Source organism: Mus musculus, chromosome 2 (assembly GCF_000001635.26).
Source record: "Mus musculus strain C57BL/6J chromosome 2, GRCm38.p6 C57BL/6J".
In the NCBI taxonomy this organism is placed as follows: domain Eukaryota; kingdom Metazoa; phylum Chordata; class Mammalia; order Rodentia; family Muridae; genus Mus; species Mus musculus.
Window position 1 is genome coordinate 24,864,477 of NC_000068.7, and position 27,796 is coordinate 24,892,272.

General features: G+C 42.3%; 1 protein-coding gene across 41 annotated transcripts in view; it reads right to left on the bottom strand.

Moving 5' to 3' along the window:
* The window catches only part of Ehmt1 (euchromatic histone methyltransferase 1), a 128,875-nt gene that overhangs the window by 73,708 nt on the left and 27,371 nt on the right, over positions 1-27,796 (bottom strand). For 15 of the 41 annotated variants that reach the window (XR_003953746.1, XM_030252227.1, XM_030252218.1 and 12 more), the window contains exons 2-4: positions 22,527-22,593; positions 19,670-20,226; positions 12,979-13,150 (exon numbers count right to left, since the gene is read on the bottom strand). Coding sequence is in view for 39 of the 41 variants with exons in the window: in XM_030252227.1 (XP_030108087.1) it covers positions 12,979-13,150; positions 19,670-20,226; positions 22,527-22,593 (796 nt within the window). In the remaining 2 variants the exon portion in view is untranslated. Of the gene's footprint in view, positions 1-12,978; positions 13,151-19,669; positions 20,227-22,520; positions 22,594-27,796 lie in introns of all 41 variants that reach the window. The other 26 variants (XR_374136.3, XM_030252220.1, XM_006498426.2 and 23 more) reach the window with 3 other exon arrangements.

The window sequence follows — 27,796 nt, forward strand, 5'->3', positions numbered from 1 at the left end:
CAGCTCTGCCGGGCAGTGGTAGCACAGGCCTTTAATCCCAGCACTTGGGAGGCAGAGGCAGGCAGATTTCTGAGTTCAAGACCAGCCTGGTCTACAGAATGAGTTCCAGGACAGCCAGGGCTACACAGAGAAACCCTGTCTCAAAAAAACCAAAAAAATAAAAATTAAAAAAAAAAAACCCAACAGTTGGCTCTGGGGGCTTAAAGTATTGTTTAAACAAGAAGTGGCAACAAGAAAACAGAGAGGGGTTCTCAGGAACCCTAGACCCTTTTAAACAAAACAGCACAAGGATGAACTCTTTACATAAGGAGATTCTCTGTAGTTTTTTATTTTGTTTTTTTAACTGTTTAATTCTAAGGTCAAAGATCACCAATGTAGCACGGAGTAACCTACTGGAGGCCTGGGTAAAAGTACGTGTTTTGATTCTAAAACAAAGGGAAAAAAAAGAACGGAGAACATGCACAAGTATGAACCGTCTAAAATGAGTGAAAATGCTTGCAGCACCATCTCCATATCCAACAACTCCACATCAAGAAAAGGCTACAGGGAGCCAATCTCTCTCTCATGGACAAGAGATAATAACTATATGCACCTTCTCAGTAGTGTCTGATCTTCTCAGAAATGTCCTTTTTTTTTAAGCATTACAGTAACCTATGATAATTAATGTAACAGAGCAGGGCACTGTGATAGGATCTATTAACCACCTAGGCATTTATAAATAGGTGGCTGAAGGAAAATAAAGAGGGGAGGGAGGGTGAATGCTGCTGCCATGTTCCAACAGAGGCCTTCACAGTACCCAGATGGAGGGTCCAGACCCAGAGTCAGATGACTGGGATCAAGACTGCCAAGGGGCAGGAGAGGAAAATCATTATGAACGGGCAATATAGAAAGGACTCGAGTTCAAGGACAGCCAGGTCTGCAGAGTGAGTTCCAGGACAGCCAGAGTTACACAGAGAAACCCTGTCTGCAAGAGGGGGGGGGGGGGGTGTGGTTGAGGGATGCTGTCTGGTACACAAGAACATTCAAACAGGAATGGCAAAGTGGTGGTTTGACTGAGATATCCCTCATACATACTGATACATTTGAATATTTGGATCCTAATTAGTAGCAATTTGAGTATTAAGAAGTGACCTTGTTGGAGGAGATCTGTCAATGGGGGTAAGTCTTAAAATTTTCAGACGCCTCTGAGCCATTCCACAGCATCATCCACAGTATGTGCTCTCTTGTAGATCAAGATGTGAGTTTTCAGCTACTCCAGTGTTATTTCTGCCTGTGGCCATGCTCCCTGTCATAATAGGAACTGTAATCCCAAAATAAACTAACTGCTATAAGTTGTCTTGGTCATGGTATTGTATCATAGCAATAGAAAAGTAACTAAGGCAGTAGAGGAACTCATGACACTAGCCAGCATCTCCAGGACACTTTAAGATATACCACAAGCAGGGAAGGCTAACAGAAAGGTTAGGGTATTAAATGCAGTCAGTGTGGTGGAGGTGTGGGGTGGGGACAGGCCTCAACAAGTAAAGTGCTTGCTCTAGAAGCCTGATGACCTGTGTTTAAACCTGGAACCCAGGTAAAGGTGAAGGTGAAAATCAAACCCTCAAAGTTTCCTTCAGCCTCAATATGCACACTGTGGCAAGCCATGCACTCTCCACATCACATATACATGATGATAAAGTTTTGGGTTTTTTAAGAGGAAAAGGAGAAAGAGGAGGAAGGCAGGCAGGCAGGCAAGCAAGCTGTTCCAGGTTCCAGAAAGTAGACAGGGCTAACAAGAAGTGAGGGGAAGAGAAGCTAGGTGCACAGGAAAACTCTCCCTAAGACCACAAAAGCCACTGTTACAGTCTTCAAGAGATTTATGCCAGAGCTGGCCTTATCCCTGGAAACAAGCCACAAAGTACTAAGTTAGCTCCACCTTTCCCTTGCTTGGCCCCCACCAGCCCACACAGAGTCCAAACAGCCAAGTGCATTTACAGAACTTCCCATCTGAAAATTCCAAAACTGACAGGCCACATGGTGCAGGGAGCCTTCTCCCTGAAAGTCCCACCGCAGCATAGGAATAATCCATACTGTCCACTTACGGTTGGAATTAGTTCTTTTTAGGGATTGGGTTCAAGAAATACATATCATAAAACATGCCTTAGTTATACTTAGTATTGCTGTAAAAGACCTAGGCAACTTATTTGTTTTTTGGGTTTTTTGTTGTTGTTGTTGTTGTTGTGGTTGTTGTTTTTCGAGACAGGGTTTCTCTGTGTAGCCCTGGCTGTCCTGGAACTCACTTTGTAGACCAGGCTGACCTAGAACTCAGAAATCCGCCTGCCTTTGCCTCCTGAGTGCTGGGATTAAAGGTGTGCGCCACAAGAAAGCATTTAATTGGGGCCTTACTAATGAAAGAGACAAAGACAGACAAACAGACACTGGGCCTGGTGTGAGCTTTTGAAACCTCAAAGCCCACCCTCAATGACATTACCTCTCCATAAATGCCACACCTCATAACCAGGATTCAAATCCATAAGGATTCTAACTCAGGCCAACACAGAATCTTACTCATCACCTGGACAGTTGACTGATACTAAACATGTTCCTGAATTTTAAGAACCATCCTCACATTCATCTCCACAGCTCTTTACGCCTTGCGAAACTCAGCTCTGTTGCCATTAAACACCAACTCCACAATCTCCAATTCCTTAGCCAATAACATCTAGTACTGTACTGTCTTCATAACTTCAACTACTACAGAGACCCTATATGAATGGAATCATGGATTTGTCCTTGGCTTGTTCTACTTATTATCCTAAAAGTTCATCCATCCTGAGCCATACTGCAAGAGCACTATTCTGCTGTATGCACATTTGTTTCCCCATCATACACTGATAGACACCTGGGTGGTTGCCACCTTTAGTTACACTGACAATGATGCTATGAATGTAGATATGCAACTATTTGCTTGAATCCCTGATTTCAATTATTTTAAGTATATATCAGAATAAAGCTACAGGATCCATAGTCATACATACTTAATCTCTGAAGGAGCTACTACACTGTTTTCCACAACAGATGTATTATTTACATCCTAATCACAGTACACAAGGGTAAGGTAGTATTGCTATTTGGTTGATTTGTATTTCTGTTGAGCATTTGTTCATCTGGCTGTTTGCATATCATCATCAAATGAATGTCTATTCACACCCTAGATTCACAGGAGCAGAAGGATTGGTTAGCAGTTAAGAGCACTTACTATTCTTCCAGAGAACATAAGTTAAATTCCCAGAACCCACATCTGACAGCTCACAAACACCTGTAATTCTAGTTCAAAGCCCTTTCTGGCTTCTGTGGACACCCACCCACACATGACATTAAAATACATATACACAAAGATGAATAAAAATTAAAAATAGGGGCTGGAGAGCATTTATTGAGCACTGGCTGCTCTTCCAAAGGTCCTGAGTTCAATTCCCAGCACCCACATGGTGGTTCACCCACATGGTGGTTCACCCACATGGGATCTGATGGACTCTTCTGCCATGCAGGTGTACATGCTGCTAAGCAATCACACATAAATAAAATAAACAAAAAAAAAAATTAAAAGAGTAATTTAAAAAAGTAAAAATAGATCTTTTTTCCCCATAGTTCCTTTGAGGCTAGAGAGGGCTCAGAGACTAAGAGCACTGACTATTCTTTTATAGGGCATGAGATATGGCCTAGCAGCTAAGAAAATCTGCTGTCCTTGCAAAGAAAGGGTCCAGGTAAGACTCCACGTAACTGGTGGCTCAGACATATGTAATTCCAGTCTCAGGGGATCTGACACCCTTTCCCAAGCCCCATAGGTACTGCAATCACATGGTGCAGACAGACAGGGTGACTGTTTCACTGCTATTGAATTACAAGACTTCTTCATGTAATACAGAGACCAATTTCACGTCAGAAGATAAAAGTTTTCAAATAATTTTGGCCCATTCTATGGATTGGACTTTTCTTCAGATTATATTCTGACATAGAGAACTTGTTAATTCTCAAAGTTCAATCTATCATTATTTAACTTTTTAAATTTGGGTTGCTTGTGTTTTGATATTGTATTAATCAGGGCTCTCTAAGGGGAACAGAACTGATAGAATATATATGGGATTTATTAGAATAGCTGACATGATGTGATCCAGCTACTCTAACACAACAGAAGGTCCCAAAATCCAGTGTGTTTTCAGTCCACAAGACTGGACGTCTCAGCTGGTCTTCAGTACATGCCAGAAGCCCAAAGAAGACAGTGAGATCAAGAGCAAGCAGGCAAAGAAAGCAAGCAAGCTTCCTCCATGCCCTTATATCTGCTGCCAGCAGGTGTGGCCCAGATTAAAGGTGGATTTTTCCCACCTAAAAAGATCTGGACTAAAACTGTAACTTGCTACTTTAAAGATCCAGATTAGATGTGGGTCTACCCACTTCAAAAGAGTTAATGTGCTCAGACATTTATATATTAGTTAATTCTGCATGTAGCCAAGTTGACAACCAAGAATAGCACTCACAAGGCCAGACATCTTGTCAGCATAACACAGAATCATATCTCCTTATGTCATGCTTAATTTCCAAGAGAAAACAATAACCAGGTCATAATTATGCCTACCATGATATAATCACCCCTTGTACAACTGCAATTATACATTTAGGATAGGTAGCAATGTTCCTTGAGGAATATTATTTTAGTATCTCAAACTTAAAATATGATAACCACTGGTATTCTAATTTATTTTACATTATCAAGAAATGGAAGAAAACAATTATCTGTACAAATACATTATTAACAAAATACAACAGAAACATTCATATCAATTATACACCTTATTCTGCAAACTGGTCATAGGCCTTAGCTTGGTAAAACCCATCTTGCCCTAAAACCCATTCTGTATTTCCTCCAATCTTAGCAAGCACAACAGGTCTTGGCTCTTTCCCTAGAGGAATGAATGGCCTACACTTTCATTCCTAAAGAGTCTGTACACTTAATTATCCTGCTTGAATTAGGTTGCTGAATTTACCATTCACTTTAATCACGGGATATGGCTAGCTTTAAAGGATCTCCTGCACTCCACACCTAATCTTTCTTACCTCCACTGTGGAGAGCAAGCCAATTTCCCCTTACTAATCCGATCAGTCACCATTCCTAATACTGCTGCTCCTTTCTTGGCCTGTTCCCTTAAGGGCATCAGAAGCCCAAACTAGACAGGAGGAAGTCTGAGCTTCCAGTTCAATGAAATGTTTGTTATGAGGCAAGAACACTTCTCCTTCTAGACACTTCAGGGCCAGCATAACTTAAGGTACTTGGAACAAGAAGCAAAACATTTCCTAAGGAGTCACTAGGAGAGATAGTGAGTGGAACTATTCCCTTTTGCACCCCTTGATTCTTACACCCTAAAGGTCCTGGTTATGATATGTCATATGTTGAACGCTGTCATATGTTGGATGCTGATATAAAACATATACCACTTACTGGTGATCACTACCTCATCCCTTCAGGTTGTGCCTAATTAGTGCTATAACTGTTTTCAAAGGGCCATTCCAACTTTCTAGCAGGCCAGCTGCTTCTGGATGGTAGAGAACATGGTAATACCAGTGGATTCCATAATCATGGGCCCACTGCCACACTTCCTTGGCTGTGAAATGAGTTTCTTGGTCAGAAGAAGTACTGTATCAAATAACATATGGTGGATAAGGCATTCTGTAAGTTCACCGATGGTCGTTTTGGCAGAAACATTCCATGCAAGAAAGGCAAATACAGAAGTAGAATAAGCATCTACTCCAGCAAGAATAAAACACTGTCATTTGAACAGAGGAAGTTGAATATAGTCAACTTGTTACCAGGTTGCTTGTTGGTCATCTAGGAAACAGTGCCATATCTGGCACTCATAGCCAGGCAGGTCCTAGGGAGAGCAAGTCCATGTTGTCAACCCCCACCTGTGTCATCATGGCTACTTTGTTCATTGGTCCATGGGCCCACTGGACAATGACAAGAATGGCTGGGGAAAGAGTCTGACTGTCCACAGAATGGTCATCCTATCTACTTGATTACTGACCTCCTCCTCAGCTGAAGTCACCATCTGATAAGCATTTACATGGGACACTTATAACTAGAGACACAAATATCTTCACATCCTCTGCCCATATGGAGAGATCTAGTCACATATTTCTTCACCAGATGTCTTTCTCAATTTTCTAACCATGGTCTTCCCAAGTCCCTAACCATCCAGCCAATCTATTAACTACAGCGCCATGTACTAGTGAACAATTACACATCTGGGCATTTCTACTTCCAAACAAAATATATAACCATGTGTACCACCTGAAGCTCTGCCCACTGTGAAGATTTCCCTTCACCAGTATCTTTTAGCCTTGTCCCAGAAAGGGGTTGTAATGCTGCAGTTGTGCAGTTTTGGGTGGTGCCTGAACAGAGGTGAAGAACCATAGGTTGGCAGGCCCTAGTCTTCTTTTCCTCAGTCAATAGACCATAATACACCATGAGGCTATAAGTGCCCATCTGGCAGCAGACAGCATTATAATGGGAGTAGAAACCATAGGTTTCCGGGCAGCTTCATGTAACTTGTTTGTGCCTTCAGAACCTGGTCAGGCTTAGTCACTTCCACTTGATAACAGATTGCTGCTGTGCATGTCCTACTTTATGACTTAGCATCAGATAACAACCAGCCCATGATGGTAGCTCAGGTCACATGGTAACTTGGCCAGTTGTCAAATGTTCAATTTTCACAAAAGCCCAATAGCAGGCCAAGAACTGTCTTTCAATGGGACAATTTGCACTAATTTCTGCAATTCTCCCAGGGATGCAATACTGTTTTTGATTCACTCTTTTTCCTGGCAAAGGAAGGCTAAAAATTTGCATCTAGCCTTTCCAACTATAACAGCCCTCACTCCACAGGTCAGAGAACCAATGTGAGGATTCTGCCAACCTCTAAGTCTATCCCAGTTATACATTCTGGGGCTGGGGAAATAACCACAGGATGAACTCAGGGACCCACTGGACCTACTGTGAGTCAGACTTCAGCAAGAACTGCATTAATCACCGGGCCTCCATAAGCCTCCACTTTAACTGGAGGCCACAATGTTTCTTGAGATCTCCCAGAACCAATGTCAATTCACAACCAGTATCAAGTAGACTCTGGAGAGTCTGATCGTTTCCTTTCTCCCCAGTATGCAGTTACCCGTGACAAAGGCCATACATAGGTCTCTCTGGGCAAGGACTGGGGAAAGGCTAATAGTGAAATTTTTAGTTACTTTATCAAGGTCCTTCCTCAGGGGAATCTGGGCGTCCCTACACTTAAGGGATTCTGGGTCGGCAAACTGCCTCAAGTCTGGAAATTGGATCACTTTTGCCATCATCCATTGTGGCCTTTCTTTTATTTGTTCGAGAATTTTTTCACTTATACAGATCAAACAAAACTTCAGTAGGCTTCTTATCTATTTCGTGCCTGGAAGCACCATGACTGATTACAGTACCGAAGGTCCAGATGAGTGATGCCATTGCTGAGTTCACTTTGCCTGTCCTGACCATTTCGGGTCCACCATTACTCACGGTCAGACATTGTTTTGTCTCTGCTGCCCATTATGACATCTACAATCAGCTTGCCTTTCATGATTCACTGCAGCCATCTGGCCCCTGCTACCCTGGGCCCAATTCAACCTACAGCATTTAATTCATTCAACTGAGCAGCAGCCATCTCCAGCCCTCCAGTCTGGCACAAGAAAAAGGACAACAAAGCTCTTCAAGTGCTGGTGCTCCTCTCGATACTGTGCACCTTACAGGATTCATGAAGGGCTTGTCTTCTGGGCCTTCCCATTGTGGAGGATATCGTTTACATAGTATACCCACTCTAGCACTGCAACTTCCCTGAGCCTTAAAATCCCTTCATCAACACTCAGCCAAGGGATAGCAGGCATCTCCAACTCCTTTTCAGTGGCCATCTTTTGACAAATGCTTCAGCCAACCATTCAAACTGCGGGGACCAAGTGTTGTAAGGATAAATAAATATCTTTCACCTTAGACAAATATATCTGCATGCCCCATATCACTAGACTCCCAAAATTTCAGAAGTAGAATGCCCTTAAATTTTGGTTGGATTTATTTCCCATCCTCTGAGGAGTATACTTGGTACCAACAAATTCAACGTGGTTACTGCCTCCTGCTCACGTAGTCTAATCAGCATAATGTCATCAATATAGTATCCAATGTGATACTGGCTGGTCATCCAGGGGAATGAGCCATATCTGAGACTGTTAGCCTCTGTTATTGGCAGAACTGGAGTGACTAGATAGATGCCTTCCTAAATTAAGTGTATTCGACTTTACTTACTGAGAGAGGGTCTCTAATTGAGTTTATCAATTGAGCTAATCTAGCTAGTTCTAGAAACTCTGTCTCTTCAAGTGCTAGCATTATAAGCAGGTGCCTCTCTAGCTTTTATGTGGGGCTGATGATCTGAACGCCTATGCACTGAGCCATTGTCCTCTGTCTGCTTCCCATATTCACTGTCTGGCCTGTGCTGCACTGAAGGGGATACACAGGGTCCCCACCCTCTGCCAGTAAAGGTTTTTTTCACATGTGACTGAAGGATTAGATACAGGAATGTGGACTTAGATCTTCCTGAGGTAGAAATCAACTACCTAATATAGCTTATCTACAATTTCAGGCATAACTTTATGTACTTTTAGCCAAGAGGAATCTGCTCATCTCTGCTTGAGCTAAACTCACTGGTTCAACAAGAGGAAAAAGAACAGAGCCTTCTGTGATAATCATCATAGTACTATTAAAAATTAATGTCTAGAATCAGAGAGCCCTGATCCCCTGTGAACAAGGAGGCATCCAGAAGGATGTAATCATGAGAAGCAGAACAGGGTGGAAACGGTGCCAGCGTTGCATCCGTAGACACACTTTCACAAAGGAGTAGCTCCCTTTGTGCCACACTAATAGTGGCCGTACATGCCTCCTTAACTTCTGTTTTTTCCCAGAAGCCTGCTGTAACACTCTCAAAGCTGAGCTTCTTCAATCCCAGTGACAACGGAAGACACAATGACAGAGGTAAGGTGAGATGGCAATGCAGGCCTGCTTCTCTCTGAGAAACACATGCAGACACAGACACCCTGATGTCCTCATCCTGGAAAGTGGGACAAGCCCTCAAGTGGCAACAGAGCAACAACTTGGCTAGGGAAGAGTCTGTAAGCAGAACCAGAACAAGCCAGCCAGCTGCTGAAGCTGCTACATTTACATTTGGAGGCTACTGCTTCAATAGGTGCCGCTAACACGCTAATTAACCACCAGTTTACAGGGCAAGAACACAACCTAAAGGAAAGGACAAAAACAATAAAAGGAAGGACTGATGAATAAATGGGACAGCTAGTTTTTAAAAGGTCCTATCAAAAAATAATGAAAGCACACAACATAAACCCTGACTTTAACACTCCTCGCCATTCCTTATATACACAAGCATAACTCTATACATTTCGGGAAAGTGTAAGGGTTAGTCTTTTTTTTAAAGATTTATTTATATGAGTACACTATAGCTGTCTTCAGACACACAGCAGAAGAAGGCATCAGATCCCTTTACAGATGGTTGTGAGCTACCATGCAGGTGCTGGGAATTGAACTCAGGACCTTTGGAAGAGCAGTCAGTGCTCTTAACCACTGAGCCATCTCTCCAACCCCAAAGTGTAAGGTTTAATCGTTCAAAACAAATAACATAGACAGCCAAAAACTGGGAGTGTGAAGTAAGATATAAACTGATGCTGCTTGCTAACTGCTATGCTCCAATTAAGACTGTAAGCTCCGTAGAAGCAATCAATATGGGCCAGCAAATGGAAAGGAGATGAACCTTGAACATCCAGTCCAACCATAAGATCTTTAGAAAGTAATGGGCCATATGCATAGACTGGAGATAGGCAGCTGAGCAGTGAGTGCCCTTGACAGCCAAACCTAGGGAGATTCACATAATGAAATAATGATAGTAATAGAATAAAGCCTAAAGATTCATAAGAGAGTTTATAAATTGCTATGGCTTATTTATTTTGGTTTGCTTGTTTCTGAGTCAAGCTCTCAGATGAGTCTTGACCTTGCAGTCTTCCTGGCTCAGCTTCTTAAGAATGCTGGGATTAAAGGTTTTGCCCCACCAAATACTTAGCTTCCAGTTTACATCTTAAAGATCTCCAAAAAATCTCCAAAAAGTCATGGGTTAAAGGTTAAATGGTGTTTTTAAGAGGTAATGAGTCTTTATGGGACCCACTGAGGTCTTGGCATCACTAAAGGCATGACTTCCAAGGAGACTTGATATTCAGTAGGCTCCAAGTTTAGAAAGAGATTTTAGATCAAAAACTAAGGTAGAAGGGAATGGAGAGATATCTCAGTGTTCACAAGTACTTATGATTCTTGCAGAGAACCCATTTTTTGGTTGTTGTTCCCAGAAACAAGTCAGCTCACAACCATCAGTGCCTTGAGATCCGTCCGATGCCCTCTTCTGGCCTTCTTGGACATTGTCTGCTCATGAAACAGACATACATATAGGCAAAATACTCATACATATATAAATAAAATATTTTTAAAAGGTAGAGGACAACTGAAAAAGAAACTTAGTGCCAATCTCTAGCCCCCATACATGTAACACACACACACACACACAAAAGGATAACTGGATGGGAAAATGAACTACTTCCTCTGTTGGAAAGGTAACTTAACTAGTAGACAAAAGAGAAATGGAGACAGAAATCTACCAAATGGCCTGATCTTGAAGGACCATTGCTTCTGAGGACAATTTAAGGGAATAGCAGCTTTTTAATATTTGGCCCTAATAAATTAAAAAGTCACCAAGTCATGCCTATAATTTAGTCTATGACCCAAACAGATCTGGAGAACTCTAACTAGACAAAACACATTAGACAGGTTCCACAAAACACCTAGATTGTGTTTCCCAAACTCACAACTAGGGAATACAAATGCTGGGCAAGTAGCAGAACACAACAAGCAGGTGGCTTAGGTGGCTAGATTTGTTTGATTTGTATCAATAGGAAACTAGCAACGATTGGGCAGTATACTAAGATTAGACGATAATATTATAGTAAAATTAATTTCTGATTTTGATTACAACACAATACTTACTCAAAGAATATCCTTAGTTTTAGGAACATTATACCATTGCCTCTAGGGAAAACAAACAGATTGAAGTACAAGTCTGTAACTAGCGCTTCCATTGGTGGTTCAAAATAAAACAAAATACACACTAGAAAAGGTTGGCCTAACTAACTGTGCTTTTCGATAAAAGGAATAAAGGACATACTGGAATTCTTTGCAGTATCCACAACTTTGCTGAAAATATGAAACTGCTTTAAAATGAAAGGTATTAGTTGTTAATGGAGGCACAATCCTGTTATCTCAATACGGAGGAAGCTAAGGCCATAAGGAGAGTTCAAGGCCAGCCTGAGTACTGAGTGGGAAAGAGGACAGGAAAGGACAAAGAGGGGGCTGAAAAGAGAAGGGAGAAGAGAGAAGGTAAAGGAAAAAGACCAGAAGAAAGAAAAGATAAAAAATACTTTAAAAGTTTAAAGGGGGGGGGGTGGGCTGGGAAGGAGAGGCAGGAAAGATGACTGAGGGGTTAGGAGTACTTGCTGTTGCAGAGGATCCATATTTGATCCCCAACAGCTACACAGCAGCTAAAACCACCTATAACTCCAGTTCCAAGGGACCCAACACCCTCTTCTGGCCTCCATGGGCATCAGACATGCATGTGGTGGTACAGAGACACACAGGCAAGCAAGACACTCATATACAATGGAAGGAGGGGACATATACATATAGATACACACACACACACACACACACACACGTGTGGGCGCACAAAAAGACCAGTAGTAGCCAGTTGAACCTTTCTAAAATAAACCTTCCAGATCAGTAACACTTCCAACTTAAAATCTTCCACTGGTTCGTGATAGAGTAACTCATCTCCTCAGAAGAGCACAGTATGTACATATGCCATACTGACTAGTGAAAAAGAGCCTGATTGAATCTGAGGCATCTGTCACACAGAGACATAGAAGGGGCCTGAGAGGTATCCTGTGGGGTCTCCTGTGCTATCTTACCTCAAATAAAATCCTCTCACTATTGGACTGGAAAGATGGAACATCAATTAATCGCATGTATAGTTCTTGCAGAGGATTTAAGTTTGATTCCCAGCATCCAGGTCAGATAACTCAAAACTGCCTATAATTCCAGTTCCAGAGGATCAAATCCCCTCCTTTGGTCTCCTTGGGCACCCTTACTCAGGTATACATATCCACACAGAAACATAAACATAATTTAAAAAAAAATGAATAAAGAAGCTGAACATGGTGGCACATGCCTTTAATTCTAGCACTTGAGAGGCAGAGGAAGGCAGATCTCTGAATTGGAAGTCTACCTGGTCTACAGAGCTAATGCCAGGACACTTAGGGCTACAAAGAAAAACTCTGTCTGGAAAATATAAGATAAAATAAAACAATACCAATAATAAATCAGAAATGAAATAAAATAAAAGTAAATATAACGAAAGCCTGACCGTCCCAATAATAATCAAGCACTAGTCCACTACTCCCATTGAAAAAAAACCTGTAGTAAGCCCAGAATGAACGAAGTTCAGTTAAATAGTTAGTAATGAACTCTAGAGCCCAAGGACAGCTATCTGCACCTTGTTCTAGCACCTTAGTACCTCCACCAGCACCTCACTGAGATTCACTGTCTTCCACTCGTATCTCGTAAGATTTCAGTAAGAAACATAATATACATCTTGAGATTGAAAGCAAGTCAGGAGAACAAAATCAGTGCCATAAAGTCTTAAGGGCAGAGGGCCTCTTAGCCATGCAAGGCTATCACCTTATCTCCAAAAATAGCCAGCACTGACTACCTGGAGAGCAACAAGACACACACATGGGCAGCAGGAGTGGGTGGCGATGGTTGACCAGATTTACCTGTCTGGGACTTTGTGGTGGCCATGTAGCACTGATTCTGAGGTAGCGACTGGTGGAGGGCTGGGAAGGTTGGTAAAAGCTGCTGTCGTCCACATTCAGAAATGTTTCTGTTGATATCCTCTTTTGGTTCCTTATGGTCTTGAACTTCTCTATGGTCTTTGCTGGCTGCATGCTTCAAACAAAGACAAGTAATTATGATGACTGCAGAAGTAGATGGTGAATGGAATAAAGCGCATCCAAAAATCAATCCCTGTTTAAAAACTTCCCATTTACTGAAAGGCCATTATTGAGGAAGGCAGAAAGTCCACAAATCTGAGAAGTACAGCCATTTACAAAGAACCTAACTCGTGAACCATAGGAATAGAACACTCAGTCCTACCATCCTCTGCTGGATCAGGTATGAGACAGCTGATTTCACAGTTTAAATGCATCTCTAATAAACAGGTCATTTAATAATTCCTCTTTGCCACAAGAGTACCATTCCATCCTAGATACCAACTGAGGAGACAAGAAGGAAGGTAGCGACTCTCAAAGCTAATTCCTTATTTTTGTAAGTTTTTCTAAGGGGTAGGTGATAAAATAATACATAGTCTTCACTACTGAATAGTGACTTGGAGACACTTAGATAAGAAGCCCACTAAAATTCACCAGGCAGTGACGGCACACACCTTTAACTCCTGCACTAGGGAGGCAGGGGCAAGCAAATCTTTCTGAGTTCAAGGACAGGCTGGTCTATAGAGCAAGTTCCAGAATAGTTACAGACTAGAGAAACCCTGTCTTGAAAAAGAACAAAAAAGAAGCTAAGCTGTAAAAGTAGAGAAGTCTAGCATATTGCTGCTATACCTGCAGGGCAGTCAGAGACGGAGAGGCCAGGCTAGATTTCTCGGAGGATGCTTTGTCTCTTAAAAGTAGTGTTCAAGGGGCAGGGTCATCTTTCAATCTCCTTAACTGGTTTTTAGTCTAGCTTCCTGCAAAGCAGTAACCTATGATACCAATAACAAATCCCAAGTACTTAACACTCCTGCCCTTAACTCCAGACTGCTTTTATACTACTAAACCTCCCTTCTATCTATGCTCATAAACTCACAGATGTTTTGGAGTGAATTTAAGCAATGTACAATTCAGCTTGAACTAAATTTTATTGTGCACACAAGTAACTACCTAATAATGTAAGACATTTAAAGAGAAGGCTTTCTTCGGCATACACGGTTTCTGAGAACATAAAATATGTACATATAAAATAAAGTATAACAGGTATGGTGGTAAAGGACTTTAATCCCAGCATGCTGGAAGGCAGACATAGATGGATCTAGGCCAGGGCCTAGTGAGGCCCTGTTCTTAAAGGAGGAGAAGGGCTGGAGAGATGGCTCAGTAGTTAAGAGCTCTGGCTACTCTTACAGAGGACCCTGCTTCAATTTCCAGAAGCCACATCATAGCTTACAACCATTCGTAATTCCAATCCAAGGGACACTCTCTTCTGGTCTCTGTGGGTTCTGCATGCACATAGTGCACAGATATGGATGCAGGCAAAACATGTATACACATAAAATAAAATAAAATAAAATAAAATAAAATAAAAATAAAAGGTGTTTTAAAAGTGAAAAGAAAAGTATCTGAGGACTGGATAGATGGCTCAGTAGTTAAGAGCACTGACTGTTCTTCCAAAGGTCCTGAGTTCAATTCCCAGCAACCACATGGTGGCTCACAACCATCTATAACAAGATCTGACACCCTCTTCTGGAGTGTCTGAAGACAGCTACAGCATACTTACATAGTAAATAAATAAATCTAGAAAGAAAGAGAGAGAAGAAAGAAAGAAAGAAAGAAAGAAAGAAAGAAAGAAAGAAAGAAAGAAAAGAAAGGAAGGAAAAGAAGAGAAGAGAAGAGAAGAGAAGAGAAGAGAAGAGAAGAGAAGAGAAGAGAAGAGAAGAGAAGAGAAAGAGAAAGAAAGAGAGAGGGGTGAGGGGAAGAGGAAGGGGAGGGGGAGGAGAGGGGAGGGGAGAGAGGGGAAGGGAGGGGGGAGGGGAGGGGGAGAGGGGATCAGAATATCCTAGGAGATGTTATGGCACTGAGGAGGCAGAGGTGGATATAGTTTGAGGCCAGTCAGAACTCTGTACAAAGACCCTGTCTCGGATGGATGGATGGATGGATGGATGGATGGATGGATGGATGGATGGATGGATGGATGAATATGATCAAATAAAAAGTAAAAATAAAAAAGGAGGAAGAGGTTGAAGAAAGAGACCTCTTACCTCATACCACATACAATAGATAATGCACACACACACACAAAAACACTGTTACCCCCAAGTCCCGTCCCCAAACACACACACAGACATATCCCCTTCTCATCCACCTACTAGCATTAACTGCTCAGGATTCTACCCAGACATAACCTGGGCAGCAGTGTGAGTCCTCAGACTGACAATTCATTACAATCAGAACTCAACACTCAATTCCATCATTAACAAGAACCAATCTCCCATATGGCATGGCAGAACTGTCTCCCACTACACATCTAAACTGAATTTGCTAGAACATGTAGGAACAAGTTGCAGAAACAAATCCAGAGAGAAAAGCAGAGAACTTCTACAAATAACTCATAAAGCATGTACAATTCAGACAGGAAAGAAGCTGGAGAAAGTTTAAAGATCTAAGTCAAGTGAAGAGCTCTCACAAATGACACCAAGAACACAGCCTTGAACATAAAATTGGTCAGCTGAATTCAATTGAAATGACACATCAAACTTCGGTTCATCTAAATGAAAACTCAGGGTAAGGGGGAAGCAACTGTATAAGACTAGCAAGCAGGAGGAGATAGAGAAAAGAGCTGCTGCACACCATGGCAATTATACTCGTGGATACCTAACACAGAAATAGGAAAAATTATCTACAGACAAACATAAGTGGTCACAACTCTAACTGCCCAAGACTGGACACACTAACTCAGAAGACAGAAGGCAAAAGATCGCTGTTTGAAGCAAGCCAGCCAAGGTCTGCCTAGCAAATTCAAGACAAGACCTGGACACCTAAGAAGGAATGGAGGAGAGCAGGACAGGGGACATGAACAGACAGACATGGGACCAGTGCCTCATAACTGACAAGACGCCTCATTGGCAGAGAACCCTTACCCAGGAATCATGGAGCTGAGAATTTATTTACCTCTGTGAGTTGAAAACCAGAAGTGCATGTGTAAAAGGGAGGGAAGGGAAGCAAGATTAATCTTAAAAGCTAATAAAATACTTTATAATAAAAATGTAAAAGGTTATTTATCCATGAACAACAACAAAGTTGGCAAATGAGCACCGAGAAGAGCAGCACATTTGAAAGTTCAAGGAAGTTCAAGTTACAATCCTGGCAAGGCACTGACACAGACACCACCAGCAGCAGCAGCACAAATGCTGGCAAGGACACCAGAACCCAGGTAGCTCCAACAATAAAGCTTGCTATCAACACTGATGACCTAAATTCAATCCCCAAGACCCACACTGTGAAAGGATAGAGCCAAGTCTTGCAAGCTGCCCATGTGACTATGGTAAACATGCACTGTGTACTCGCATACACATTCATGTACAAAAAATGAATAAACAAATAAAATATAATTTTGAAACTTTTTAAATGAGAAGACTGGAAAATGCACATATATACGTTAATATTATTTTCAAAGTTTCCTATTTCAAAACCCTTTCTTGGGTTTTTCCTACTATCATATCTTAATGTACAACTTTTTAATAGTCTTGGAATTTTTTCTTTTACTATTATTGTATTTTAATTATATATAATAACAGGATGCATTATGATACTTTTATACTTGTATACAATGTATTCTGAATATATTCACCCTTCATTATCCTCTTTCTCGTTTGTTTTTGTTTTGTTTGGGTGGGTTTTTTTGTGGCAAAAAACTATGTATCCCCAGCTGTCCTAGAATTCACATCCACCCACCTCTATCTCCTGAGTACTAGAATTACCAAGTGCCCGCCCTCTTTTTGTTTTTGTTTTCTTTTTCTTATAAATTTATAATTATAGGTGAGTTAGTCTGAATATGGGTATGTGTAAATCAGTGCAGGTGCCTGAGGCAGCCAGAAGCATCTGAGCTCACGGAGCTGAAGTTATAGGTGGTGACCTACCTGATACAGATGCTAGGAACCAACCTAGGATCTTCTGGATGAGCAGCTAGAGAAGGAAGGCACAAGGTCCTTGTGCTCAGATACACTTGGGAAGCCAGGAATGTTAAACACGCAGCACTGTCTCTTCAAAGGAAGAAATGTATAAATAGCCTGTTTTCTTCCCAAAAGGCTGACAATAGATATGGTTAGGAGCCTGGTGACGTCTGTGATGTCTGTAGAGTCAGGCCACCCGTGGCTCCCCAGTCTATGTTTACCTTAGACTCTTTCTCCCTAGACCTAGACTGTTTCTCAGTCAGTGGAATCCATCTTTATAGGACATGTTACGTGTACTTTACAAATGGAGCAGAGGTAGCTAACACCTGGTGACCCCTGGTGGCCTGGAGATACAGATTCTTCTATTTATCAAGCTAGTTCAGCTGGGAATTTGGGTCTCCCCAGGCCAAGGTGACCAACAGGTGTTCCTTAAGGTTAAACCACATGAATGTTTGGCAAGAGGGCAGAACACCTGATGGCTGTGGGACTCCATACTGCAAAGCTGTCTGGTGGCAAGCAGCCCCACCCTATACCCAAAGCAGTGATTGCTAATACACACATAGCACTTGGGCAATCTGAACCAGTCCCACAAAGATAGAGACAAGAAAATGTTGGAAAAACAACCATCAATTAAAAGCTATTGCATCAAACTAGAACTTCTCAGAGGAATCAGAATCCTTAAGAGACTGTGGAAGAATTGCAGTATCTCTCTACCCACCCATCCATCACCTTCATGTCTCTCCATCTGTGTGTTTCTGAGAGAGGGGGTGACTGTCTATCTATATGTCAAAGATCAATAACACTAGATCTTGTTCCCCAATTACTTCTCCACCTGATTGTTCTGAGAGACTCACTCAACTCAATCTGGAGCTTACTGATTCAACTAGCCTGGCTAGCCAGCCTAACCCAGGTTTCCTCTTCTTTCTACCACAGTAACACTAGAATTACCAGAATGTGACACTGTATCCAGCTTTTATGTGAGTGCTGGGGATGGACTCAGGTGTTCATTCTTGCTCAGCAAACACTTTGCTCACTGAGCCACCTCTTTAGTCCCATAATCAGTAAACTGTGTGTGGTAAGATGAAATATGAGTTGGGCATAATGACATATACCCACAATTTCTGAATTTGGAAGGTAGAGGCAGGCATAACAGGAATTTGAGTCTGAGTCCTACCTGGGCTAAGTAAAACCCTATCAAAAACCAAAACATAAATACCTAACTTCCTTTTAAAAGTTAAAACGACTAACTAGAAACTTGGGGTATAAAAAAGTAGGTATTAAAATTTTAAAACAGCTAGGTATGGTGGCGCACGCCTTTAATCCCAGCACTCCGGAGGCAGAGGCAGGCGGATTTCTGAGTTCGAGGCCAGCCTGGTCTACAAAGTGAGTTCCAGGACAGCCAGGGCTATACAGAGAAACCCTGTCTCGAAAAAAAAAAAAAAATTTAAACCAGGGCTGGTGAGATGGCTCAGTGGGTAAGAGCACTGACTACTCTTCTGAAGGTCCTGAGTTCAAATCCCAGCAACCACATGGTGGCTCACAACCATCCATAAGGAGATCTGACTCCCTCTTCTAGAATGTCTGAAGACAGCTACAGTGTACTTACATATAATAAATAAATAAATCTTATTAAAAAAATTTTAAACATCAACATAAAGCATATGATATAAAGGGTTAAAGCATCAAGCAGGAAGTAGAAAATGGGCAAAGAACCACTGTACAAGGACACAAATGACATGGTGCTCGCACGCAAGAGGGATTCTATGGGAAGGAAATTAACAACCACACATTATACATTACATGTTTCTGAAGTTGACATCACAAATCCACAGACTGACAGAGACCTGGGGAAAGGTTCTAAGCATGAAGCCCCAAAGGCTACAGAGAAAACAGCAAATGGTCTGCACATACAGAGCACTAGAAATCACACAGGAGTATGATTGTGAATGTAGAATACACCCAAGCAAAATCCACATCATGAAACAAAACAATAGTATTCCACTCTGAAAGTATGCATCGAATACGTGCCACGTAAAGCAGACTGAGACAAAGCAGTCCAGCCAGCTGAGTCTTACAGAGACAGTGACTTCACTCAATGCCCAGGACACTGTCAGACAGTTCTTGCTCTCAGTAACCCTGAACAAGGCAAGCCTTTCAGAAAGGGCAGAAGAAAAAGTAGTTTTCTGAGGGCAGTGGTGGTTCATTTGATCCCAGCACTCGGAGACAGAGGCAGGCAGATCTGTGAGTTTGAGGCCAACCTGGTCTACAGAGCTAGTTTCAGGACAGCCAGGACTACACAGAGAAACCCTGTGTTGGGGAGGATGCTTCCTGACAGATGACTCATCTTAGAGCAAAGAAAAGCCTTCAGAAAAAGCCTTTTTTAAAAGGCCAATGTATCACCTGGCTTTGCTGTTCATATGTTAGCTACTTATTGATGACTACTGCCATTAACTGGCTTTTCCCTCTGTTGAATTAAAGTTTATCTGTTTTCATTAATGCAAAGGAGGAGAAAGAAAAGACAAAATTACCAGGCCCAAGATGGACTTCGGCATGGTCTTGCGTGCCCTGTGAACCCTGACATCAGTGCCCGAGGCTGTAGGCTTTCTGTCCTCTGTGTCTGCACTCCCTTCCCCAGGCACAGTGGGTGCTGTGGTTGGTGTCTGAGGAAGTGCACTCAGAGTCCTGCATTTACTGGCTCCTCCAGGAAGAGTTTTTGCAGCATGACCAGGAAGCGAGGAGGTTAGAATGTTGGGAGTCCTCAACGGCTGCCCCTGCAGGGCTGGTTTATTTAAGAAATATCCATTGCTGCCAATGACAGATGTCTGCATGAAGTCGTCAGCTGTGACATGGTTTTGCTTCCCCACTTCTGTGTCTCTTTCTGAAACCCCATTTTCTGCCACCCGAGACACTCTGTTGGTGCCTTCCTGTGGGCTAGCTCTTGTGTTCTCCTGAGTGTGTTTGGGTGCATTTAGATGGCTGGGATCCCCACTCTTTTCACAAGACCCATTTGTTTCTCCATCTGCAGCCATGGGAGTCTCTCCTTCTTGTTTCTCTGTGGAACCTTCATCAGCAGCCATAGGTGTATCTGTGAACAAAGAAAGGAGCGTCACAGCTTCTGGGACCCATCAATCCATAAAACTATCACCATAAATTACAATTTCTTTGGCTGGCACACATAGAGCCATCTACAGTTCTGGCAAGTAGATCAACAGGAAAACTCTTGCATTGCAACATGCGCAAGACCCTGGGTTCAATCCACAGCACAAAAGAGAAAACCCATGCCTGTCTACAAAAATAATTTGTCTCACATGCAAACCAACACTTAAAATTCTGATCAATTAAATGTGTTTATTTATTTATTTTTTAATATTAACTTTTGGTTAAGTTTGAGAAGCCAGCCTATTTTTTAAAAGCCTGTAGGGGGCTAAAGAGATGGCTCAGAGAGGTTAAAAGCAGTCACTGCTCTTCCAGAGGTCCTGAGTTCAATTCCCAGCAACCACATGGTGGCTCACAACTATCTAGAATGGGATCCAATGCTTTCTTCTGGCATGCAGACATACATGCAATTAGAGCACTTATATACATAATTTTTTTTTAAAGTTTTATGAAACTAGATATGAAAAAGGCACAATTTAAAACAAAGTCAGTTGGCAAAGCACTGAGAAGTAACAGGCAAAGGGCTTAACAGAAAACATACATGTGATGTGGAGTTTTCTTTTTTTTTTTTTTTTTTATTTATTTATTGGTTATATGTAAGTACACTGTAGCTGTCTTCAGACACTCCAGAAGAGGGAGTCAGATCTTCTTACAGATGGTTGTGAGCCACCATGTGGTTGCTGGGATTTGAACTCCAGACCTTCGGAAGAGCAGTCGGGTGCTCTTACCCACTGAGCCATCTCACCAGCCCGATGTGGAGTTTTCTATATCGGCCTACCCAAACAGACCTACAAAGGCTGAGAACCTACTGTGTGAAGAAAATGACCACGTGATAAAACAAACAGCACATCAGAGAGAACACAAGATGAAGCTCCCAAAGAAACACACAGACTAAGAATATATGCAAAGGGGAAAAGGATTAAAAGGAAAAGGAGCTGACACTTAGGAAATAGTAAAGCAGCGTTACATACTTGAAGGGAAAAAAAAATATATATATATATATACACACACGTGTGTGTATGTATGTATGTGTGTGTGTGTAAAGAGTTGACACAAGAGTTCCAGGATATCGAATACTATATATTGAGACCCTACCTGAGGAAAAAAAAAGAAGGAAAGAAAGAAAACAGAGTGGATGGAAGAGAGAATGAATACATACATACACACACACACACACACACACACACACACACACACATACATATGGCTTTTTGAGGAAAAATTATGCATTGCATATTTAATAAAAGACAAATGCAGATACATATTTCAGATTAAACCATTAGCAAGACAAAAGGCAATGAGCATATTTAAACTGCCAGGGGAGAGATTAATCACTGTGCTGATGAGTTTTAACCATCAACTTGGTACAACCTAGAATCATATGGCAAAGAGTCTTAAATAAGGAACTACCTAGATCAGGTTGGCCTATAGAATGTAGGACTTTAATTGTTTAAGATTTATTTCTTTTTATTTATGTTAGTACACTGTAGTTGTCTTCAGACACACCAGAAGAGGGCATCAGATCCCATTACAGATGGTTGTGAGCCACCATCTGATTGCTGGGAATTGAACTCAGGACCTCTGGAAGAGCAGCCAGTGCCCTTAACCGCTGAGCCATCTCTCCAGCCCTTAATTGTTAATTGATATAGGAAAACCTAGCCCACCATAGCACCGTCCACAGACTGGGCCCTGGACTACAGAAAGACAACTAAAAGCAAACAAGTAGGCAGGACAGGGGTGTTTATTTCTCTCTGCTATTGGTCAGATATGAAATGACCAGCCAGCTGCTTGAGATCCTGCCTTGGACTTCTGAAAAATGATAGTCAATAACCTAGGATTTAAACCCTTTCCCCACTTAAGATGCTTTTTGTTAGTGTGCTTTACCCTGGCAAGAGAACTAAAACCAGGAATCCACTCACAGAAGAGCAACAGAAGTAAGACTGAAACTACAAAACAAGTAAGTCACTACTGTGTAGACAAGCTCACTGACAAGGCATGAGACAAACCTATCATGCAGATCTAAAACAGAAGTAAGTGTGTGTGTGTGTCTGTCTGTCTGACTGTGTGCGAGCACACGCTCACGCATGCATATACATGTGTCTGTTCAGGAATGGGAGAAATTAAAAATTATACTGTAACCCTAGATAAATTCCAAGAAACTGAAAAGGCTGGGAGAGGGAAAGGTGTATACAGCAAAGCCCCTCTCCTGTCCGGTGAATTCACCTTTACCTTCCCTTAGCAGCTCAGTTTTCATGCAGCAATCCTGCTTGGTCTCTTGCTTGGCCAGAACTGCCTGCTGGAGGGAGAAGAAAAAAAAAAAAGACAATAGGTATCAACCAAAATACATCAGGGTCATCTTCAAATCAAATCCATTACAAAAGTCCTCATCCTTCCACATAGGGTTTACTAGCCCACCATTAGCACAATCCCCTCCAGGAAGAGAACTAACATTCAGAAAATAGTCCCCAAGAGAATATGCCTAGTCTGCCAGCTCTGAACAGCACTCCTGTTTGTTTGTAATATTGTTTTTGTTTTTTTGAGACAGGGTTTCTCTGGGTAACAGCCCTGGCTTTCCTAGAACTCACTCTGTAGACAAAGGCTGGCTTGGGATGGGATTAAAGGCACATACCATCCCCACCCCCACATCTGAACAGGATTCTTTTTTTTTTCTTTTCTTTTTTTTCTTTTTTTTTTTTTTTTGGTTTTTCGAGACAGGGTTTCTTTGTGTAGCCCTGGCTGTCCTGGAACTCACTTTGTAGACCAGGCTGTCCTGGAACTCAGAGATCCACCTGCCTCTGCCTCCCAAGTGCTGGGATTAAAGGCATGTGCCACCACTACGCCCAACCTGAACAGAATTCTTAACAATGTGTTTAAATCCTTCTTACATAGTTAAAAATCTGAAGTGCTTTGGCTCTATTACAACAACTTACTTTGATATGAATCTGTTAACTCTTCATTTACCTTAAAATTCATTTTGTTAATGCTGTTTAAATATTTCAAGTGTTTAACACATATAAAAAAAAAGTTACAGCCGGGCATGGTGGCACACACCTTTAATCCCAGCACTCGGGAGGCAGAGGCAGGCGGATTTCTGAGTTCGAGGCCAGCCTGGTCTACAAAGTGAGCTCCAGGACAGCCAGGGCTATACAGAGAAACACTGTCTTGAAAAAACCAAAAAAAAAAAAAAAAAAAAAAAAAAATGTTTGGTGTAGTGGCACACACTTTTAATCCCAGCACTCAGAGGTCAGAGAACTCTGAGTTCAAGGCGGCCCATATATATATATAGCAAGTTCCAGGCCAGCCAGAGTTACACAGTGAAACCCTCTCAAAATAATAATAATAATTATTAAATATTATTAAATAATTATTAAATAAGAAAATTCAATTAGACAGTTAAGTCACTGTATTGGTCCATGTGGAGGGATATATTATAGTTCCAAGGCCTTGAACGCCAAAATTCTACACTCTTCCTGAAACTACAAAAGACTTTCAATTTGTAGAACGGAAAGGTTTGATCCCCACCAGACTTCTGATAACCTCTGGAGGAATATTTTCTCCAAAGACCTAAACGCTTTCTTAGAGCAATCGCAATGAACCTTCAGCTAGCTCACTGCTAATTCTACTTTACCTGATCTCCCAAGAATAGGGTTATGATCTTTTCTGCACCTGAAATCTATATTACACAAGCATCTATTTAAAAAAAAAAGAAAACAACCCACAGTCCTAATATTTTTCCCCCTAGAAACAAGCATTCCCAAACACTCCTCTTGAAAGAGCTGGTTGTCTTCATTATACCCATGGGAGAAACACAGGCCATGCCCACTTGAAGAAAGGAGCGGGAGGACAGCCCTTCCCCCTTCCGACCCGAGGCTAGCTCACAACCCTTCCAAGAAGGTCTGACAGGTGACTGTCAGTGTAGCCTAAGTCTAGGACCAGGATTTTTTAGGTGTTTGCACAGACACTTAGGGAGGGTTCCTGTTGACTCACAGTAGGAACTCACAGTTCCTACTCCTAACCTACAGGGAAACCAATGAATGCTTACAGCCATCTTTGCCAAGACTTGGAGTGAAGGGCAATCAGGACCACTAAGTGCATTACCTAGTCCCAGGCACACAAAACACCTCAGAGGATGTATACTGGCCCTGTCCCACACCCGTCAAGCTCAATTTGAGTTATGAGAGCAGGCCAACTAAATGTGGTTTTCCACCTTCAGACTAGGCAACAGTGAAAGCACACTGACAAAAGCAAAGGTACAGAACCAACCTCTGAGGGAAAACCATCTTCAGCACCTTTTCCAAAGCTCACCGCCCCCTTGTGGTCGTGAATGTGGATTATTAATTAGACAGGCTGGACATGTTTATGAGGGATTTTCTAGGTTAGGTTAATTGAGGTGGTGTGACAGCTCTAATTGTCAACTAGACACAATCTAGAATCACCAGAGAAGAGAGCCTAAATGTGGCACTGTCCACAATGGGATAGTGTCGGAACACAGTCCAAAGAATGGAGTCATACGAAGGAAATTCTGAGTGCTTGTGAGAAAGTGCCAAAGAAACAAAGACAAGAATCTTGTGACCTCAATTTCTTCAAAAAACCCAGAACTGTTCTTGGAATGTGCTTTCATGCCTTTCCCAGTTGCAGCAGATAGGAGTGAGTTACTTTAAATTATTCATTATTATTATTTGTTTGTATGCCTCTGTTGGGAAACCCTGCTACTTAAGATCAAAGTCTATCATGTCAGGATAGCTCCTCTGAGCTCTGCACAAAAATGGAGGTCTCACTTCTCCAGTGCAGATTCCCCTTTTCTGACCTATCTGGGAAGCCCGACCCCCACACCCTCTACCTAAAGAAGGTCACATAGTCCTTGGCAAACCTACAAGTTCAACTTTCTCTTTCTCTCTAAAAACCCATCCAGCGATTACCTAGATTCTTGGAATGCCTCTCCCTGCAAATAAGGCATTCATAGTACTTTAAACTCTAGCCACTCTCCGATATTCATACATAGCTTTTGTTTACCATGAATAAGGCGTAGGCACACAAGGTGTTTCACTGAATATTGCTGGGAAAGGCTCTAAAAGAGCTGTAACACTGAAATCCTTGGAGAACACCCCCGAATCTCCAACCCCACCGTGGTACTCACTTCCCAACCAGACTGGGATCCTGAAGACCCCACCCCAAAGCTCTACCCAATCTAGACTCCAATTCCAGGTTTCCTGGACACCCTGAGGGAGAGAAAAGAACCTGGAACCACAGCTGGTGCCCAACAAAAACAGATACACATGTCTCTATGAAAAAAATATGGCTTTGCCACATTAACACCTCAGTACAAAATGTCTGATCCTCTGAATAAAGTAGGCTACTGCATTTAGTCTGCCTCCTTTTTAGGCTTCACTCTTCCAGGTCCCACCTCCAGTAGAGCAGTAAACAGGATGGCCTGTGCAGAACCATCTTAGTTAATACATATGGGAAGACCTAACCCTATGTGGGTGGTACTACTCTTTAGGCAGGAGCCCTAAACTGTTTAAGAGTAGAAAAACAAGCCAGGCAGTGTTGGCACACGCCTTTAATCCCAGCGCTTGGGAGGCAGAGACAGGTAGAATTCTGAGTTCGAGGCCAGCCTGATCTACAGAGTTCCAGGACAGCAGGGCTACTTATGCAGAGAAACCCTGGGGGGGGGGGGGGCTGAATAAATCTCCTATGAAAGGCAGAGAGGGAAGAACTGAAGAAAATATTTCTGCAAGTAATTGATGCCCTTTGCACATTAGCCCAAGCATTTCTGTCTGTCCTAGAGAACAGTCAGCTTTCACATGTCTACCCATGCTTATGGATATTCCCAGGGGAGGAAACTATCAAGGACGAGGAACTTCTTGTTAGGGGATTTTACAGCTGAGTGTGACCTCGGTGTTTTAGATTGAAGAGCAACTGAGGAGAGGCTTTTCCTGTGCCGAATGCATTAGCCAGCTGGACTTTCCTCAATACTAACAAGGCAAAGATCACCTTCCCTGCCAGAGAACAGAGACTCTGAGTTCTAGTCAAAATAAGAAAAATGTCAATGTATTGGTTTAAATAAAAATGCCTTCCAAAGGCTCATAAGAAGTGGCACTATTAGGAGGTGTGGTCTTGTTGGAGGAAGTGTGTCACTAGGGGTGGTCTTCAGGTTTCAGGTGCTCAAGCCAGGCCAAAGAACTCTCTTCCTGCTGCCTGCCAATCCAGACGTAGACTGTCTGCTATCTCTCCAGTACCAGGCTGTCTGCATGCAGCCATGCTTTCCCACTGTGCTGATAGTGGACCAAACTAAGAGTTGCTCTGACCATAGTGTGTATTCACAGCAATAAAACCTCAACTAAGACAGAAAGATGCCACTGACTTCTTTCTGTCTCAGGATAGCTGGGCACTCGAGGGTTAGGGTTAGTGCCTCAAGAACTGAGAGAACCAAGGAAATGCAAAATATACACAGTTCTCAAAGACAAAAGAAACTTTAGCTGAGCAATCAGAGACTCAAAGCACTCCCCCGCCCCTAAGTCTCTACACCCCAGCTTTACCAGCTAATTATCAAGGAGTGGGGGAGAACTCTTTCAGCAGTTGAGGTTTTTATTTTCCCCTTTTGTCTTTTTGGGTTTTAATCCCTTGGAAGAAAAAAGAATCCATTCCTAAATTTGGAATATACAATTGATATCCAAAGTAGCCCAAGAAATTACATTTAAGAGATTTCAAAATCCAGAACAGATTCCCTTCCCATCTACTTAACCCTTCACTGGGCCTTTCTACTAAGAAACAAACTGAGGTCCCTCCACCCCTACTACTTCTAACATGCTCCTTTAGCCACTACATCTTCCCAGAGAAAGCAGGACTAAGCTATGTCTCACTCGGGGTCTCCCCACTACAATCTCACCCATGGCATCAGCACTGCTCCTCTGCCATCCCAGCTACCATGAAACTGCCTGGACACCATGGACAAGCAGCCTCCACAACATGGACAAGCAGATGCTCCAGTCAGCATGACACAGATGCACACATAAATAAGCCTACAGCTGAGTTCAGCCCAGTGCCCAGAACTTCTAAGCCCAGGACCTAGACTCATCAGCCCAAAGTGTCACGTGTATACAATGCACTTTGCTTGAGGATTACTCTTATTTTAACCACTGAACTACATGGTAGGATATTATGTGGCAATCTTCCTTCTACTCTCCTCCTATCTGCTACAGATCCCACCCAGTGGGAAAAGGGAAGCCAGCTGTGTTGCCAGTACAGGTCTGGAACACAGAACTCATCTGACAACCCAAACTCTATGTGCACTGGCCATCAGAACTAATGCCCTGGGCTGAACAGCTTTTCTATATCTACAGGAAATGTAACTACACATGAAGGATGAGCCTAACAAGAATTCAAGCAATTGAACTGGCCATTATAACCAAATCTGAAAAGGATAAGTCACTGGGCAGGAAGAAAGCAAGCACCCCTTCCCATTATAAACAACCTTGAAGGTGAAGAAACAAAAACAA